The sequence below is a fragment of the Akebia trifoliata genome, chromosome 15, assembly GCF_017979445.1.
Source record: "Akebia trifoliata isolate Shusen 1 chromosome 15, ASM1797944v1, whole genome shotgun sequence".
NCBI lineage: Eukaryota > Viridiplantae > Streptophyta > Magnoliopsida > Ranunculales > Lardizabalaceae > Akebia > Akebia trifoliata.
Window position 1 is genome coordinate 5,365,903 of NC_141389.1, and position 15,190 is coordinate 5,381,092.

The 15,190-nt window shown below is 34.6% G+C and overlaps 1 protein-coding gene across 1 annotated transcript; it reads left to right on the top strand.

Annotated features, from left to right (window-relative positions):
- Positions 1–687: 687 nt before the first annotated feature.
- On the top strand, positions 688–14,862 carry LOC147384065 (uncharacterized). Its single transcript, XM_086426284.1, has 3 exons — positions 688–2,034; positions 11,529–14,259; positions 14,354–14,862. The coding sequence occupies exons 1-3, from the start codon at positions 1,408–1,410 to the stop codon at positions 14,743–14,745; spliced, it is 3,750 nt and encodes a 1,249-aa protein (XP_086282410.1). The 5' UTR covers positions 688–1,407; the 3' UTR covers positions 14,746–14,862.
- The last annotated feature ends 328 nt before the right edge of the window (positions 14,863–15,190 follow it).

Consider the following 15,190-nt stretch of genomic DNA (forward strand, 5'->3'; position numbering starts at 1 on the left):
AATTCATGTACTAATAAAAAAAAATTAAATTAAATTACGATAGAAAAATATCATGATTTAGTCCGGTCGAAGACTTTGATGACTTTGAATATAACCACAAAATGAGCTAGCAGTCCAAGTCATGTGAGCAAAAGTCCAGTCTTTTAGTTTATCCGAATCACACAGCATCTTAGCCCACCATTTGTCAAAGTGGTTGTCACAAGTCAAGTTTCCTGTCCACAACTTCGTTTTGCAATACACTTGAGAAATTGTATTTTGTGCTAAAAATACTCAAAATACCCACAGATGCTTATTTCCAAGTGTATTTATTGCACTTTAACGTGTGTTCTTACTATCATACGTTAACAAAAACCCAATATTTGAGATTCATCCTTCTATTATTTAACTTGATTGCATGTCCTCCTTGACCTTCGTATTGTCTTATAGACACAAAATACAAAATCCTCAATTTTGAGGATCAAACTTTGAAGGGGCCTGCCCACTTCAAAATTTTGGCAAAACCAGTGCCTTTAAATGACACAAAATACAAAATCCTCAATTTTGAGGATCAAACTTTGAAGGGGCCTGCCCACTTCAAAATTTTGGCAAAACCAGTGCCTTTAAATGACATGTAACCCCATAAATCTTGAAATTAATGATATGCTGTTCACTTTTGTTAATATTTCAGATGCATCGTTCTATGATTTAAATTGACGGTATGTCCTCCTTGACCTTCATATTCTCTTGAAGACTAATGAAGAATGACCTAAATGCTCTCATCAAAATGATCTCAATGCCATAATCATCAACATAGTTGTTATCATCATCATCATCATTTCCATCACCATTATGACTAGTTTTGAAAAAGAAAAAATCAAGGATTCTAAAATCATTTTCTATTAGTCTATATGAGAAGACTGAGGTCAAGAGACACATACCAATTTGAATATATTGGAATAGTATCTCAAAAATTAATCACAACGTGGAGGGAAGTGGATGCTCTGCAGCAGTTTTTCCTGTAAAGTCCCTGTAGCACTATGTCTACAGTCAAGAGGTTGTAATATTACGGAGGACACAAAACACCTTGAAAATGGATGGTCACTAAATCTCCATTTTTCAACAAATGTCAGCAGTGTAGGTTTTCTATGTGCTTACGTGGCATTTTGATAACCGTCCATAAGTGTTACAGTGGCTCTACAGGAAAAGTTACAACAGATGATCCGCTTTGAACTCGTATCTCGATGAAAATATCTATGATTCTGACACTCCATCTACGTCAGAAATATAAGCCCACTATGTACATTTTAATGTTACTTAAGCGTTATCCTTGCTAGACTCACTATTCACCTTTTTTTTTTCTATATATAGTTCACTCACAAAGATAACCTCGCAAACCACTCACTGGAGAGATTAATTACATTGTTGGCCATGATGAGTGTACTTCATTTCTTTCTTCTACATTCCCTCATTTTCTTGTGCATTGGTTTACCAATAGGATTGGCCAAATCTAGCACCTTAGGGAATGAAACTGATCGACTCGCCTTGCTTGCCTTCAAGAAGGATCTCATTCATGATCCTCAGCAAATTATGAGCTCGTGGAATGATTCTCTCCATTTCTGCGAGTGGACAGGTATTGTATGCAGTCGTCGACATCAAAGGATAGTAACATTGGACCTACGATCACTAGGGTTGGTAGGCTACATGTCTCCCTCTATTGGAAACCTCTCTTTCCTACATACTATAAATCTCATGAACAACAGCTTCCAAGGTGCAATTCCCCAAGAAGTCAGTCGCTTGTTCAGACTTGAAATATTCATTATGGAAAACAATTCCTTCGGAGGGGAAATTCCAGCCAATCTGTCCCAATGCTCAAACCTAAAATACCTCTATCTAGTTGGCAACAAGTTTGTCGGGAATCTACCGACTGAGATTGGGTCTCTGTCAAAGCTCAGTAAGTTGTCTCTTGGTGACAACAATCTATCAGGAGGGATCCCAACTTCCTTTGGGAATCTTTCATCTCTCACCATTCTTTCTCTAGCAGGCAATTGGAAGAGATAAAAGGTCATTTGTCTAACAATAGGATAAATCTAACATATCATACATGTATTTTTCTTGGAGAAGAAGTTCCCAAAAAGGACATCGATGGGTGGAAATATACAACAATGCAGTTGTAAGTTGGATGTTCAAAATGTAGCATTTGAAGATGCTAACGATACAATTGAGATGGTGAAAACGACATACGATCCATTTACAAGTAATCCTAACAAGTTTCAAGAATTATTATATCTGAGTTGCATAAACTTTACAAAGTTATAGGCATTGGTCAAACTATGGAACTTGAAAATAGGAAATGGTAGCTCGGATAAATACTTTTCAGAATTGTTGAAATTATAAGGAGATATGCTCTCGAACCCTAATGAAATCCTTATAACATTTCATGAAGTAAGAACAATTGAACAATTGATAGTGTTTATTAAGTTAACCCCCAAGATTTAGAGTCTTTACTCGATGAAACATTCTATGTGAGAAATATTACATGAAGATGATTTCTCGATTGATCAGGAATCTTAGAAAATTTTGAATTACGATTAAAGGTTGTATGATTTTCTAAAAGTAAAATCCAAATTGTGCTAATTGGTATATCTCTTAATATGATTTTTTTTACTGATCCCAATCTTATTAAATATAAATCATTCAGTCCATTTAATTAAACTGGCCGATACAAGGTAATTGGGACTATGTACCCATTTGAGTTTGGGCCGATTCGATCTAATAGATCCGAATGTTTTACTTGAATCACTTCATCTAATATTTTTAAGTCAATTAGTTCAACCGGTCTATTTGTTGATCTATAAAATCCATTTACCAAATGGGCTAATTGATATTGATCGGCATGTCTCATTAATTAAGTCTAATGGGTTGGACCGGTATTGCTGGTTTAATTGTAGCGGTGTGGACCAATCCACCCACTTACCTTTTAATTAGATTAAATAGAACAATCCGGGAATACCCACTGTCGGTTCGGGTCATGACCTATAAGAAGGCTTTTAAACTATAGGTTTATTAGATGTAATGCAATTTATTTGACTACTCTTACCCAAGTACACCTAAATACCTCTCAAGTATACTCAATCAGACAGTACATGGTGACTTGGCTTGATATACCGTATAGGTACAAGTCTAGGATTGTAACTTTTATAAATGGTTTAGCATCCCATAAGGGGATCGACCACATACTAGTACTACGTTGACAATTGGGATATGTGACTTTGCGACTTACAATAGGTCATAGGCTCAGGTTGCTCTAACGTAGGCCATTGATATACATTTCATGGTCACCTGATCAAACGGTACTGATGCCCTAGTTTTATATATCATAATGGTACGTGAATGGAGTTATGATTTTTATGAATGACGTCGCGTCTCACGTGGAAATCGGGCCTCGCATTAATGCCACGTTGGCTATAAGGAACATGCAAAAGTGCAAAACATTGTAATATAAACGTGCTAGTGGTGTGTGCAGAATAAAGTGGGATGTACCCGGGGTATTTTCAAATGAATGGGCCCGTGGGCTAGATAAAACTATCAAAATATGGACATCACATTAACAATGATATAAAATCCATAGCATTGAGATTCATATAAGGCATGCACATCAAAATGTATAACAATTAGGATCATGGCATATCAAATAGTTAAAGAAAAAAAATTATAGTACAAAAATAATCAATCATCGGACAATTGGTGAAATAGGTACAAGAAAAACTTTTTTATCTTTTAGTTTTTAAAACGAATTAGAAAAAAAATGACTCTTTTTTCTATGGTCTAATCAATGATCACTTTGGGACAACTTAGAACAATTCGAGATTTCAAAGAATATTAGATTGAGGATAGAATGATAGTTGTGAACATAAGGAGTTATGATTTTTTTTGCCACGTGGTGAGGTCCATGACCATTAGCAAGATTTAAAATTTCACTAAATTAGTGATGATAACCTTACTTATTTGAAAACCACGAATTATGTCATATTAACAAAACTTAGGGTGCAACCCTCATGAAATTTTTTTTTTCGTGTAACCAACAAGTGAGCTACTATTGCCACACCAATTTATAGTAAATTACTAAGTTAATTGCAAACAATTGAAGTAACGTTAGTAAAAGTTGGTGTGCCAATTGTAACTCTTAATCAACAAAAGAAATTATTCACTTCTTTACAATTATGTGTAACCAACAAATGAGTTACTATTACCATACCACCTTTTATTAATGTCACACTAATTTATAGTAAATTACTTAGCTAATTGCACACAATTGATGTAACGTTAGTAAAAGTTGGTGAGCCAATTGTAACTCTCAATCAACAAAGGAAATTGTTCCTTTCTCTACAAGTATGTATAACCAACAAATGAGTTACTATTGTCATACCACCATTTGTTAATGTCACACCAATTTATAGTTTGTAATAACAAACAGAATTAGCCAATATCTTAATGTGATGTGGGAAAGGTTAAAGTTGGTGTGACAACTTTTTTCTTTTTTTCTTTTTATTTTTTAAGAATTTTATATAGAAAAATTATGTTGCTGCCAGCAACAATCATGACTAAAAAACCCTCTTTTTTTTTCTTTTAAAAAAATAAAATAAAATAAAACAGATTTTTTAAAGTCAAACAGATTTTTGACCGAATGCTTGAGAAGTTAAAGTGAACCCAAATGTCAAGAGTGCTAAGTAAAAGATGTGGGGGACAGAATGCGAGTACTTTACATGATTTACATTTTACTCTTATTGAAGTAAGATGTTCAACTTTTCTCTCTGTAGTTGTCAACTGACCGGCTCCCTCTAAACATATGTACCTCTTTTATCATAGCAAGTTCCAACACTGTCAACTATCGCTTGTGCAAGTGTTAAATCAGCTTCAGCTGCAGCTTGCAGTGCATCCCATATCCCTTTCTCAATCAACCAGATGGAGACAAATAGAAACGAAACAAAGAATTTCAGATATTCGCCATTAACGAAGATCAAATTAAGCTCCTCTGTGAGATAAATGCATCAGATTTCCAACAAATTCCTATAGTGTTAACTTGTTCTTATTCTCTGAGAGAGAGAGAGAGAGAGAGAGAGAGAGAGAGACGAAACTGGTAGATCTGGGGAAAAAGAGAGTTCGCCTCTGTCTCTGGTAGAAGACGAACCAGGTTTGGGACAAATTGTCCACTCGACTTGAGATGGGGACGAAGACAAATGCCAAAGAATTCGACAATGGTCCGAGTCGAGATCTCCAATCATTTTGGGAAGAAGACGTCTTGTTTTTTTTTTTTTTTTTAAAAGAAGAAAGAGACAGAAAAACGCAAGAAAGAGAGAGAGAGAGAGGGAAAAAAAAGTAAACTTTCTTTTTGTATTTATATTTTCTTTAATACCTTCATCACGCACAGTTTGGGAAGGAAAAAATAAATAAATGCATAAAAAGATAAAAAGAAAATTTTTACTAACAGCACACATCGCACCCAAAAAAAGAATATTTGTTGTTTTACTAACAGCAGCACTTCACTTACGCACAAAAAGAATATAAAAGAAATTATATATATATTTTTTTAAACATCACACCCTACCTCGCAGATTCATAAAGTTTATATCTAACGGCCTTATTCCATCTTGTCTCATTATTTTCTTTTAAAAAAATTTTAGATTATTTTGGGTCTTCAAAATTGACCTCTTAATTGGGATCATCTAAAAATCACTTTCAAGAATAGAATTTTCAATAATTTTAATGCCAATCATTCAATCCAACATCATTCCATTCTTAATTTTTAAAATTATTATGGGTCACCAAATGTGAGCTTGATTGCACCATAAAAAATAAAATTCTAAAATAAAATATCCAAAATCCAATCAAATGATCCACAATCGAGCTAAAAGAACAAATTAAAAAAAATGAATAAATAAAAAAAATAATTAAGTCGATTTTGTAATGCACTAATATTTGGGACTTTTCAAATTTAATCCTCAAAAGATCCCAAGCGGTCACCACTGAAAGTGCCCCGATCCACGGGTTGCGGATCCGTTTTTTGTGTTTTGAGAGTCGTCACCTAGTTTTACGATCTAGGAACCGAAATACGACTTAAAACAGATAAAAAAGTATTGATTTACGAAAAGAATGGGCTCAGAGATCACGTTACGGGATTGGAAGGAGTTAGACATTAATCCTGCCCGACGAACGCCGGTGTCTACTTTTTCCAAAAAATTTACATTTCGAAAAAATGACCTAAAAATAAAAATAAAAATAATACATTTTTTTTACTTGGGTGATTACGATGGTTGATTCCCTCAGAACTGTCAAAGAGTGTTTCTCGTGTGAGTCTTCCTGCTTTTATCTCTGTCACTAGATGCTCTTCCAATCTCCGAGATGAGATATTCTCTTCCTAAATCTGAATATTTTCTAACTTTTCTAGGTGTTTTTTAGGTAAAAGAATAGGGTTTGGGTGTTAGGTATAGACCTGGGATTTAAGATTTAAGATTTTGGGAAGGCTTGGGAGAGTTTTTAGCCTCTCTTACCTATGATTTTTCTTGACCTACGAATTTAAGTTGTGGAGGCTCTTTTTTATAGAGTATTTTGGGAAATTAGGGTTTGATTAGGTCTCTTCAAAATAAGGTTAAGTTGTTTAATTAGGGTTTTGAATCTTACGTAGAATGAGAAATTTTTTTAGTGTCTAGAGTACCCTCTAATGGAAGGTTCTTTATTAAATTATATTTTAATTCTTTGGGACCATCGGTTGATGGGTCTTGTTTAATTATCATGTAGGCCCCACTTAAATAAATAGGCCATCACTTAAAATTTGGCCCGTGAGCTTAATTAATTGATTTTACTTGTTCAAAAATTTTAATTTAATTTATTAAGATTTTATTTTATGTTAATTAATATTTTAATTATTAATTTCAGATTTTTATTTTTAGTGTTCGAAAAATTACTATTTTGCCCTCAAAGAGGGCTTTTGAATTGAGAGGTTGATTTTTGACATTTTAGAATGTCTTAAAATTAGTTTTTCGTAAGGAATTCAATGAGAGTATCAGTTTGTGTCACTTAAGGGTTTTTTGCGTGAAATGATCGTGGCCCTAAGAAGACATTTTTGTAATTTTGTCAAATTTGGTGGAAATTAGCGAAACAACTTATTTGATCTTAATTTATTGCAAATAAACTCTTATCCTAGTCAATGTAGGACTAAAATTACACAAGGCAAAAAAAAAAAAAAAAAAATACTAACAATTAAAGCTAAAAAAAATAATAATAAATAAAGCATAAAGTTGGGATTGAGTTTTTACCCTATGGTTTAAATCCATTGAATATTTAAGGGTTTTTTAATTCAACCCTCTAAATTCCAACACCCTCCACGTTGTGTAGAACATAAATACATGGTGTAATGTGATTGAGAATAAAACAATTTCAATGTAGACATTTTAAGTTTCAATCTACGATTGAGGCTAAATCTCCAGCAAACAGACGATTGATATACGGCAAGGAAAATAAAATCTTCTTAATTTGTTTTAAATTTATTTTTCTTGAGAATTCCTACTATCTCCATCGTCAATTTGATGGAGAACCTCAACCCTTCAAAATATGTTTTTGTTGGTTAATTTAAAGAAACTCATAATCTTATGTTTTAGAACTTGTTGAGTCGCGTCCTTAAATAAGGCTGACTCAATCCAAATTAATTTCAGGTTGTTTTGGCCCTAAAATATTTTTTGAAACAACTTGTGGAGTCATAACAAACTTAGCCCAATCAATTAAAAAAAATACACCAACTCTTGTCAGAAATTTTATTTAAAATTTTTTTTTTTTTTTTGACGTGAGTGTCTGAACTTATGTCCGAGTCCCACTATAGGGACTGAAAGAAACAGGGCTGGAGCCAAGGTATATGGGTCCCTACCCCAAGCACATGCAAGAACCGCACATCACACGCACTGGGTAAGTGAGGGTGTGCCCTCGCATATGGTCCCGAGGAAATACTGCTCATACCTGGTATCGAACTCACAACCTACGAACTCTCACCGCTTGTTGGATCCAAAATTTCCATTGAGGCACCCCCTTAGGGTTAAAGTTATATGTTATTTTTAATGTTTTTCAAAAAATAAATAAATATAACTTTGCATTTGAAAATATTAATAATTATTTTAAAATATTTAACAAGTTTATTGTCGTGACCTTGATTTTTGGCCAATATTTATTTATTTTGTGCCTTAGTAGTCATTAAAAATTATCTTGATGGGTATATAGGTACGTCATGACATGTTGGAACACATTTTTGGTTACCCTTGAGGAACAGAGATTTGTTGTTTTGAATTTTATGTGCTAAGTTGATGAACCAATGGCATATTACTTGACTTGTATTGAAAAAACAAGGGTTATTGGTTAGTGAAGAGAAAATTACGGGAGGAAAATTTTGAACGGTTTAAGTGTTTAGATTTTATTTGTTTTTTTCTTAATATATGTGGCGGCTACCATTGGTTGATCGGCTTAGCACATAAATTCGAGACAACAAATCTTTGTTCACCCTTGACAACATTTTTTTTTTTTAATTATTTGGCCAATTTCAAGACCAAAAGGTATTTGACCTTGTAAAAATATATTTATTTTAATGTCAAATTAATTATTAATGTGTTGGCATACACAACATGAAAAAAACTCATATTCGACAGTCCAAGACTATCGAATTTCATAAAATTCGATGGAACAAGGTGTCAAATTTTCATTTTCATTTTTTTTTTTTCAAATTATATTACTTCTATTTTTGAAAAAATTGGCAATTACTTCGAGTTGACTCGGCAAATTGGTTCAAACGATTTTGTGGGACAAAACCACTCGAAATTCATTAATTAAGTCGACCCAGCCAATCTTGGATGACATAATATTCAAAAACATAGAGTACGAGTCACTCAAACCCAAAACAAATTGAAATTCATTGAGTGAGTCGATCTAACCGATCTTGGAAGATAGAAAATTCTAAAACATATCACTCAAACATATCATTAAAAAAAGATATTTCGAAATTGTTCATTATTCTCCACACAAGGAGCTGTCCAAGTGGTGTGGAAAGAAGTCTAGCGGAAGACTTGAAAAGTGGGTTGGACACAAGTCAAGTCTTCTATCAACGACATAAGAAAGTCTTTGTTTTTCATTAAAAGCCATCCACTTCGCATGAAAAGTGCCCCCTCTGGACTTTGGTGAATATTTCAGGGTCGAAACCCCGTTCCCACGCCTCATATATTGACACATACCTATAACATAGGGTACGAGTCTCTTTACTTTTCAACCTAATAATAAAAAACAGAATTTAAAATTGAATAGTGATGAATGCATGTGGTTTTGGTAGGTGGCTGACATGGTAAAAGAACAAAATCATAGATCTTTTTCATGGGAAAAAATGTGTGGTTCTGTGTCCTTACCACGTCAACCACATACTAAACCGCGTGCATTTATCACGACTCAAATTATTTCCAATAACATCACATCAAGTAATATGTGCTGAAGTGATGTCTAGTCTTATCCCAATCAATTACGACATTTTAACTTAAGACAGGGGCGGAGCCAATAAGGAGCTGGTGGGGGCAATTGCCCCCATAGAACTTTGAGACACCCTTATATTTTCAACTAATTACATATCCCATTTGTCCCCACTCCCTCACCTCTCTCCCCATTTGCCCCCACACTCTCACCTCACTCAAAATTTTGCCCCATAGAATTTTGAGACACCCCTATATTTTCAACTAATTACATGCCCCTTTTGTCCCCATTCCCTCACCTCTCTCCCCATTTGCCCTCACACCCTCACCTCCCTACAATTTTTGCCTCCATAGAACTTTGAGACACTCCTATATTTTCAATTAATTACATGCCTCATTCGTCCCTACTCCCTCACCTCTTCAATTTTTTGTTGATGACATTATCTCTTGACTAGGACTTCTCAAATATTAATTTCAAATACCTAAATATCATTTTCTTCAACTTCTAACTAAAAACTTCTTAATTTCTCCCTAAAACCATTCATCTTCATTATACAACTAACCATAGTTTGCCCCCACTACAGGAAAATCCTAGCTCCGCCCCTAACTCAAGACTTGTCCAAATGGTTTGCACATACTATTCAAAATATAAAATATAAAGATGACAATTATGAGTCCAAATTATGATTTCTTAATTAATAAAACCACCAAATCAATGCCATTCTCATTCCTTATTATTTTTATATTATTCATGATTTAATCGTGAAATTCAGAAAAGTCACGTAATAAAAAAAAAATTAAGAAAGAAAAATATCATGAAAAGCTAGCAGTCCAAGTGATGTGAGCAAAAGTCCAGTCTTTTAGTCGATCTAAATCACACGGCCTACCATTTGTCAAAGTGGTTGTTCAGAAGTCAAGTTTCCTGTCCACAAGATACAAAACCCTTCGTTTTGCAATACACTTGAGAAATTGTATTTTGTGCCGAAAATATCCAAAATACCCTCATATGCTTATTTCCAAAGTGTATTTATTGTACTTTAACGTGTGCTCTTAGAATCACATGTTAACAAAAACCCAATATTTGAAATACATCCTTCTATTATTGAAATTGATTACATGTCCTCCCTGACCTTCGCATTGCCTTATAGACATAAAATACAAAATCCTCAATTTTGAGGAACAAACTTTGAAGGGGCACCTGTTTCAAATACATGTAGCCCCATAAATCTTGAAATTAATGTTATGCTTTCTACTTTTGTTAATATTTCAGATACATCCTTCTATGATTTAAATTGATGGTATGTCCTTGACCTTCTTATTCTCTTGAAGACTAATGAAGAATGACCTAAATGCTCCCATCAAAATGATCTCAATGTCATAATCATCAACATAGTTGTTATCATCATCATCATTTCCATCACCATTATGACTAATTTTGAAAAAAAAAATCAAGGATTATGAAATCATTTTCTATTAATCTGTATGAGAAGACTGAGGTCAAGAGACACATACCAATTTGAATATGTTGGAATAGTATCTCAAACATTAATCACAACGTGGAGGAAAGCGGATGCTCTACAGCAACTTTTCCTGTAATGCCCCTGTAGCACTATGTCTACAGTCGAGATTGTAATATCACGGGGTACACAAAACACTAGAGCCCAATTGTAGTAATGGTTTAGATCAGATTTTCAAAAAGAATTTGAAAAAAAAAAAAAAAAAAACTGTTTTTTTAAGATGATCCAAGACCTTGAAAATGGATGGTCACTATATCTCCATTTTTCAACAAATGTCAGCTGTGTAGGTTTTCTATGTGCTTAAGTGGCATTTTGATAACCGTCCATAAGTGTTACAGTGGCTTTACGGGAAAAGTTGCTACAGATGATCCGCTTCCAACTCGTATAGCGATCCGCTTCCAAGTCGTATAGCGATGAAAATCATCTATGATTCTGACACTCTATCTACGTCAGAAATGTAACCCCACAATGTACATTTTAATGTTACTTAAGCGTTATCCTTGCTAGACTCACTATTCACCTCTTTTTTTTCTATATATAGTTCACTCACAAAGATAACCACGCAAACCACTCACTGGAGAGCTTAATTACATTGTTGGTCATGATGAGTGTACTTCATTTCTTTCTTCTACATCCCCTCATTTTCTTGTGCATTGGTTTACCAATAGGATTGGCCAAATCTAGCACCTTAGGGAATGAAACTGATCGACTCGCCTTGCTTGCCTTCAAAGATCTCATTCATCATGATCCTCAGCAAATTATGAGCTCGTGGAATGATTCTCTCCATTTCTGCAAGTGGACAGGTATTGTATGCAGTCGTCGACATCAAAGGGTGGTAACATTGGACCTACGATCACTAGGGTTGGTAGGCTACATGTCTCCCTCTATTGGAAACCTCTCTTTCCTACATACTATAATTCTCGCAAACAACAGCTTCCAAGGTGCAATTCCCCAAGACGTCGGCCGCTTGTTCAGACTTGAAATATTCAGAATGGGCAGCAATTCCTTTGGAGGGGAAATTCCAGTCAATCTGTCCCAATGCTCAAACCTCAAAAAACTCAATCTAGTTCACAACAACTTTGTCGGGAATCTACCGACTGAGATTGGGTCTGTGTCAAAGCTAAGTATATTGGCTCTTAATGACAACAATCTATCAGGAGGGATCCCAACTTCCTTTGGGAATCTTTCATCTCTCATCACTCTTTCTCTAGCCGACAATTCTCTACAAGGAAGTATTCCAGACTCCCTAGGTCAACTTAAAAATCTAGATTTTCTTGGTCTTGGTCCAAATTTTTTTTCTGGTACCATTCCTCCCTCTCTTTACAATAATCTCTCATCTATAACAATGTTTTCTGTACCAGTTAACCAACTAACTGGCAATCTTCCACTTGAGATAGGCCTCAATCTTCCCAATCTCGAATTTTTTTTTATTGAAGAAAATAACTTTTTTGGATCCATTCCTGTATCATTGTTCAATGCTTCGCAACTTCAGAAGTTGTCGATTAGTGAAAACAATTTTTCTGGAAAAGTCCCAATTGAGATAGGAAACCTAAATGGCCTTGAGTATCTAAGTTTGGAATTCAATCATTTAGGAAGTGGGAAAGAAAATGATTTGAATTTTCTAAATTCCTTGACCAACTGCACTAAGCTACAATCGTTGTTTATCGATGGAAATCATTTTGGAGGTAAGCTACCCAATTTTATAACCCATCTATCCAACCAACTCACTTCACTAGATCTATCAGAAAATCAAATATTCGGAAGCATTCCTTCTAGAATTGGAAACCTCACTAACTTAATTGAACTATCTATGGGGAATAACTTTCTCACCGGTAGCATTCCCAATGGCATTGGGTTGCTCCAAAAGTTGCAAAAGTTGAATTTAAGTGGAAATAAATTGTCAGGATATATTCCTAACTCCCTAGGGAACAATACTAATGTATTTTCTCTAGATCTATCAAACAATTTCTTAGTAGGAAGCGTCATTTCAGATTTTAAGAATTATCGTCTTTTACAGACTTTGGATCTTTCAAAAAATAACCTTAACGGAACCATTCTTGGTTTATCGTCGCAGTTACAACATCTCATCTTAGCTGATAATTCTTTGACTGGGTCCCTACCTTTGGAAGTGGGTAACTTGAAAAATCTTGAAGTGCTAGATGTTTCTGAGAACAATATGTCTCAAGAAATTCCTAGCACACTTGGTGGTTGTTTGAGCTTACAACAGCTTTCTTTGTCAGGGAATTTCTTTCAAGGACCCATCCCCTCATCTTTTAGCTCTCTGAAAAATCTTCAAGATTTAGATCTTTCGCGTAATAACTTATCTGGAAAAATTCCTAAAGATCTAGATGACCTATTCTTTCTAAAAAAATTAAATCTGTCTTTCAATAATTTTGAGGGTGAGGTACCAATAAAGGGTGTCTTTCAAAATGCGAGTGAATTTATATTTTCTGGGAATAATAAACTTTGTGGGGGCATCCCAGAACTTCAATTACCTGCATGTCCCATCAAGAAATCCAAGCAAAGAAGAACATCTCTTGCTCCAAAGGTGACAATTGGTATAATAATATCTGTATTGTCAATTGTGGGAGCATCTTTTCTTGTTATTTATTGGATGAGAAAGCCAAGGATGAAATCTTCTTTCACATTTTCCTTGGGTGACTTTTTTAAAAGGATTTCTTACAATGGACTCCATAAAGCAACAGATGGATTTTCTTCAGCCAACTTGATTGGTTTGGGAAATTTTGGGTCTGTGTATAAAGGGGTTCTTCATCCAGATGAGACACTTGTTGCAGTGAAGGTACTCAACCTTAACGTGCGAGGAGCTTCCAAGAGTTTCATTACTGAGTGTAAAGCTTTAAGAAAAGCTCGGCATCGGAATCTACTCAAAATCATAACTGCATGCTCAAGTATGGACTTCAGTGGTAATGATTTCAAAGCTCTAGTTTTTGAGTTCATGCCTAATGGGAGTCTAGAGAATTGGTTGCATCCAAATTCAGACGAGAGGCCTCGATCGAGAGACTTGAACCTTGGCCAGAGACTTAACATAGCAATCGACATTGCTTGTGCAATGGACTATCTTCATAATCGTTGTCAAACACAAATTATTCATTGCGATCTAAAGCCAAGCAATGTTCTTCTCGACAATGAAATGGTAGCTCATGTGGGTGACTTCGGCTTAGCAAAGATTCTCGCTATAAATGCAAGCAATTCCGGTAAAATTGAAACCAATTCAGTACTTGTAAAAGGATCCATTGGATATATCCCTCCAGGTATGAATTTCATTTATGTTAAAAAATTCAAGTCTTCTATATATATATATATATAATTTTAATACTTGACTAGATAATACATATTGGATTGCAGAGTATGGTATGGGTACTGAGGTCTCTACACAAGGAGATGTGTACAGCTACGGAGTACTTTTGTTGGAGTTGTTAACAGGAAAAAGGCCAACTGATGCAATTTTCAATGATGGTTTAAGCCTTCATCATTTTTCCAAAATGGCTTTGAATGGGAGACTGATGGAAATTTTGGATCCACACTTATGCGTACAGGAACATAATGAAGCTATCAATGATTTTGAAAATCAAAGATACAATACAATATATGAAATGCGAGAATACTTGCTTTCCATGTTCAGAATTGGAGTTGCATGTTCTGCAGAGTCGGTACGTGATCGAATGGAAATCAAAGATGTGCTCATGGAGTTGCAAATGATTAAGAAAATGTTTATTGAAGATAGAACCCATCAATAGATAGATGAACACTCTCCCGTTGAGTTTAGATTTATGTTTCGCTTATAGTTTGTTTTTTTTTTTTTTTTTATTGTAATTTTCTCTACAGTTATCATTGGTTACTTGTGTATGTAATATAGCTTAAAGGGCTTCCTTTACTGATTTACATAGGAAATTATTACTTTAAGAATTTTTTTTTCAAGTCTCTAGTCTCTTTTTGCTTAAACTTGAATGGAAGAGTGCTGATTTTGTAATTCAACCTGACAGGGTAAGTCAAAAACCCGCACTGATGGGTACCCATTTTTTTTTTTACTGTTACGGTTCCATTTATTTTGAAACCGGAACCAAAACCGACAAGAATCAGAATTGAAATAAATATAATGGTTAGAAGTTCCTTGGGAACCAAACCGGAACCGACCCATTGAGACCTCTACCTACATGAATCTCCAAAAAATCCCACTATAAT

Excerpts from the sequence above, each read along its gene's own strand:
- LOC147384065 (XM_086426284.1), top strand. The coding sequence starts at position 1,408 with ATGATGAGTGTACTTCATTTCTTTCTTCTACATTCCCTCATTTTCTTG. Across the intron at positions 2,035-11,528 it reads TAGCAGGCAATTGGAAGAGA|TTCACTCACAAAGATAACCA; the intron begins TAAAAGGTCATT and ends TTCTATATATAG. Across the intron at positions 14,260-14,353 it reads CATTGGATATATCCCTCCAG|AGTATGGTATGGGTACTGAG; the intron begins GTATGAATTTCA and ends ATTGGATTGCAG.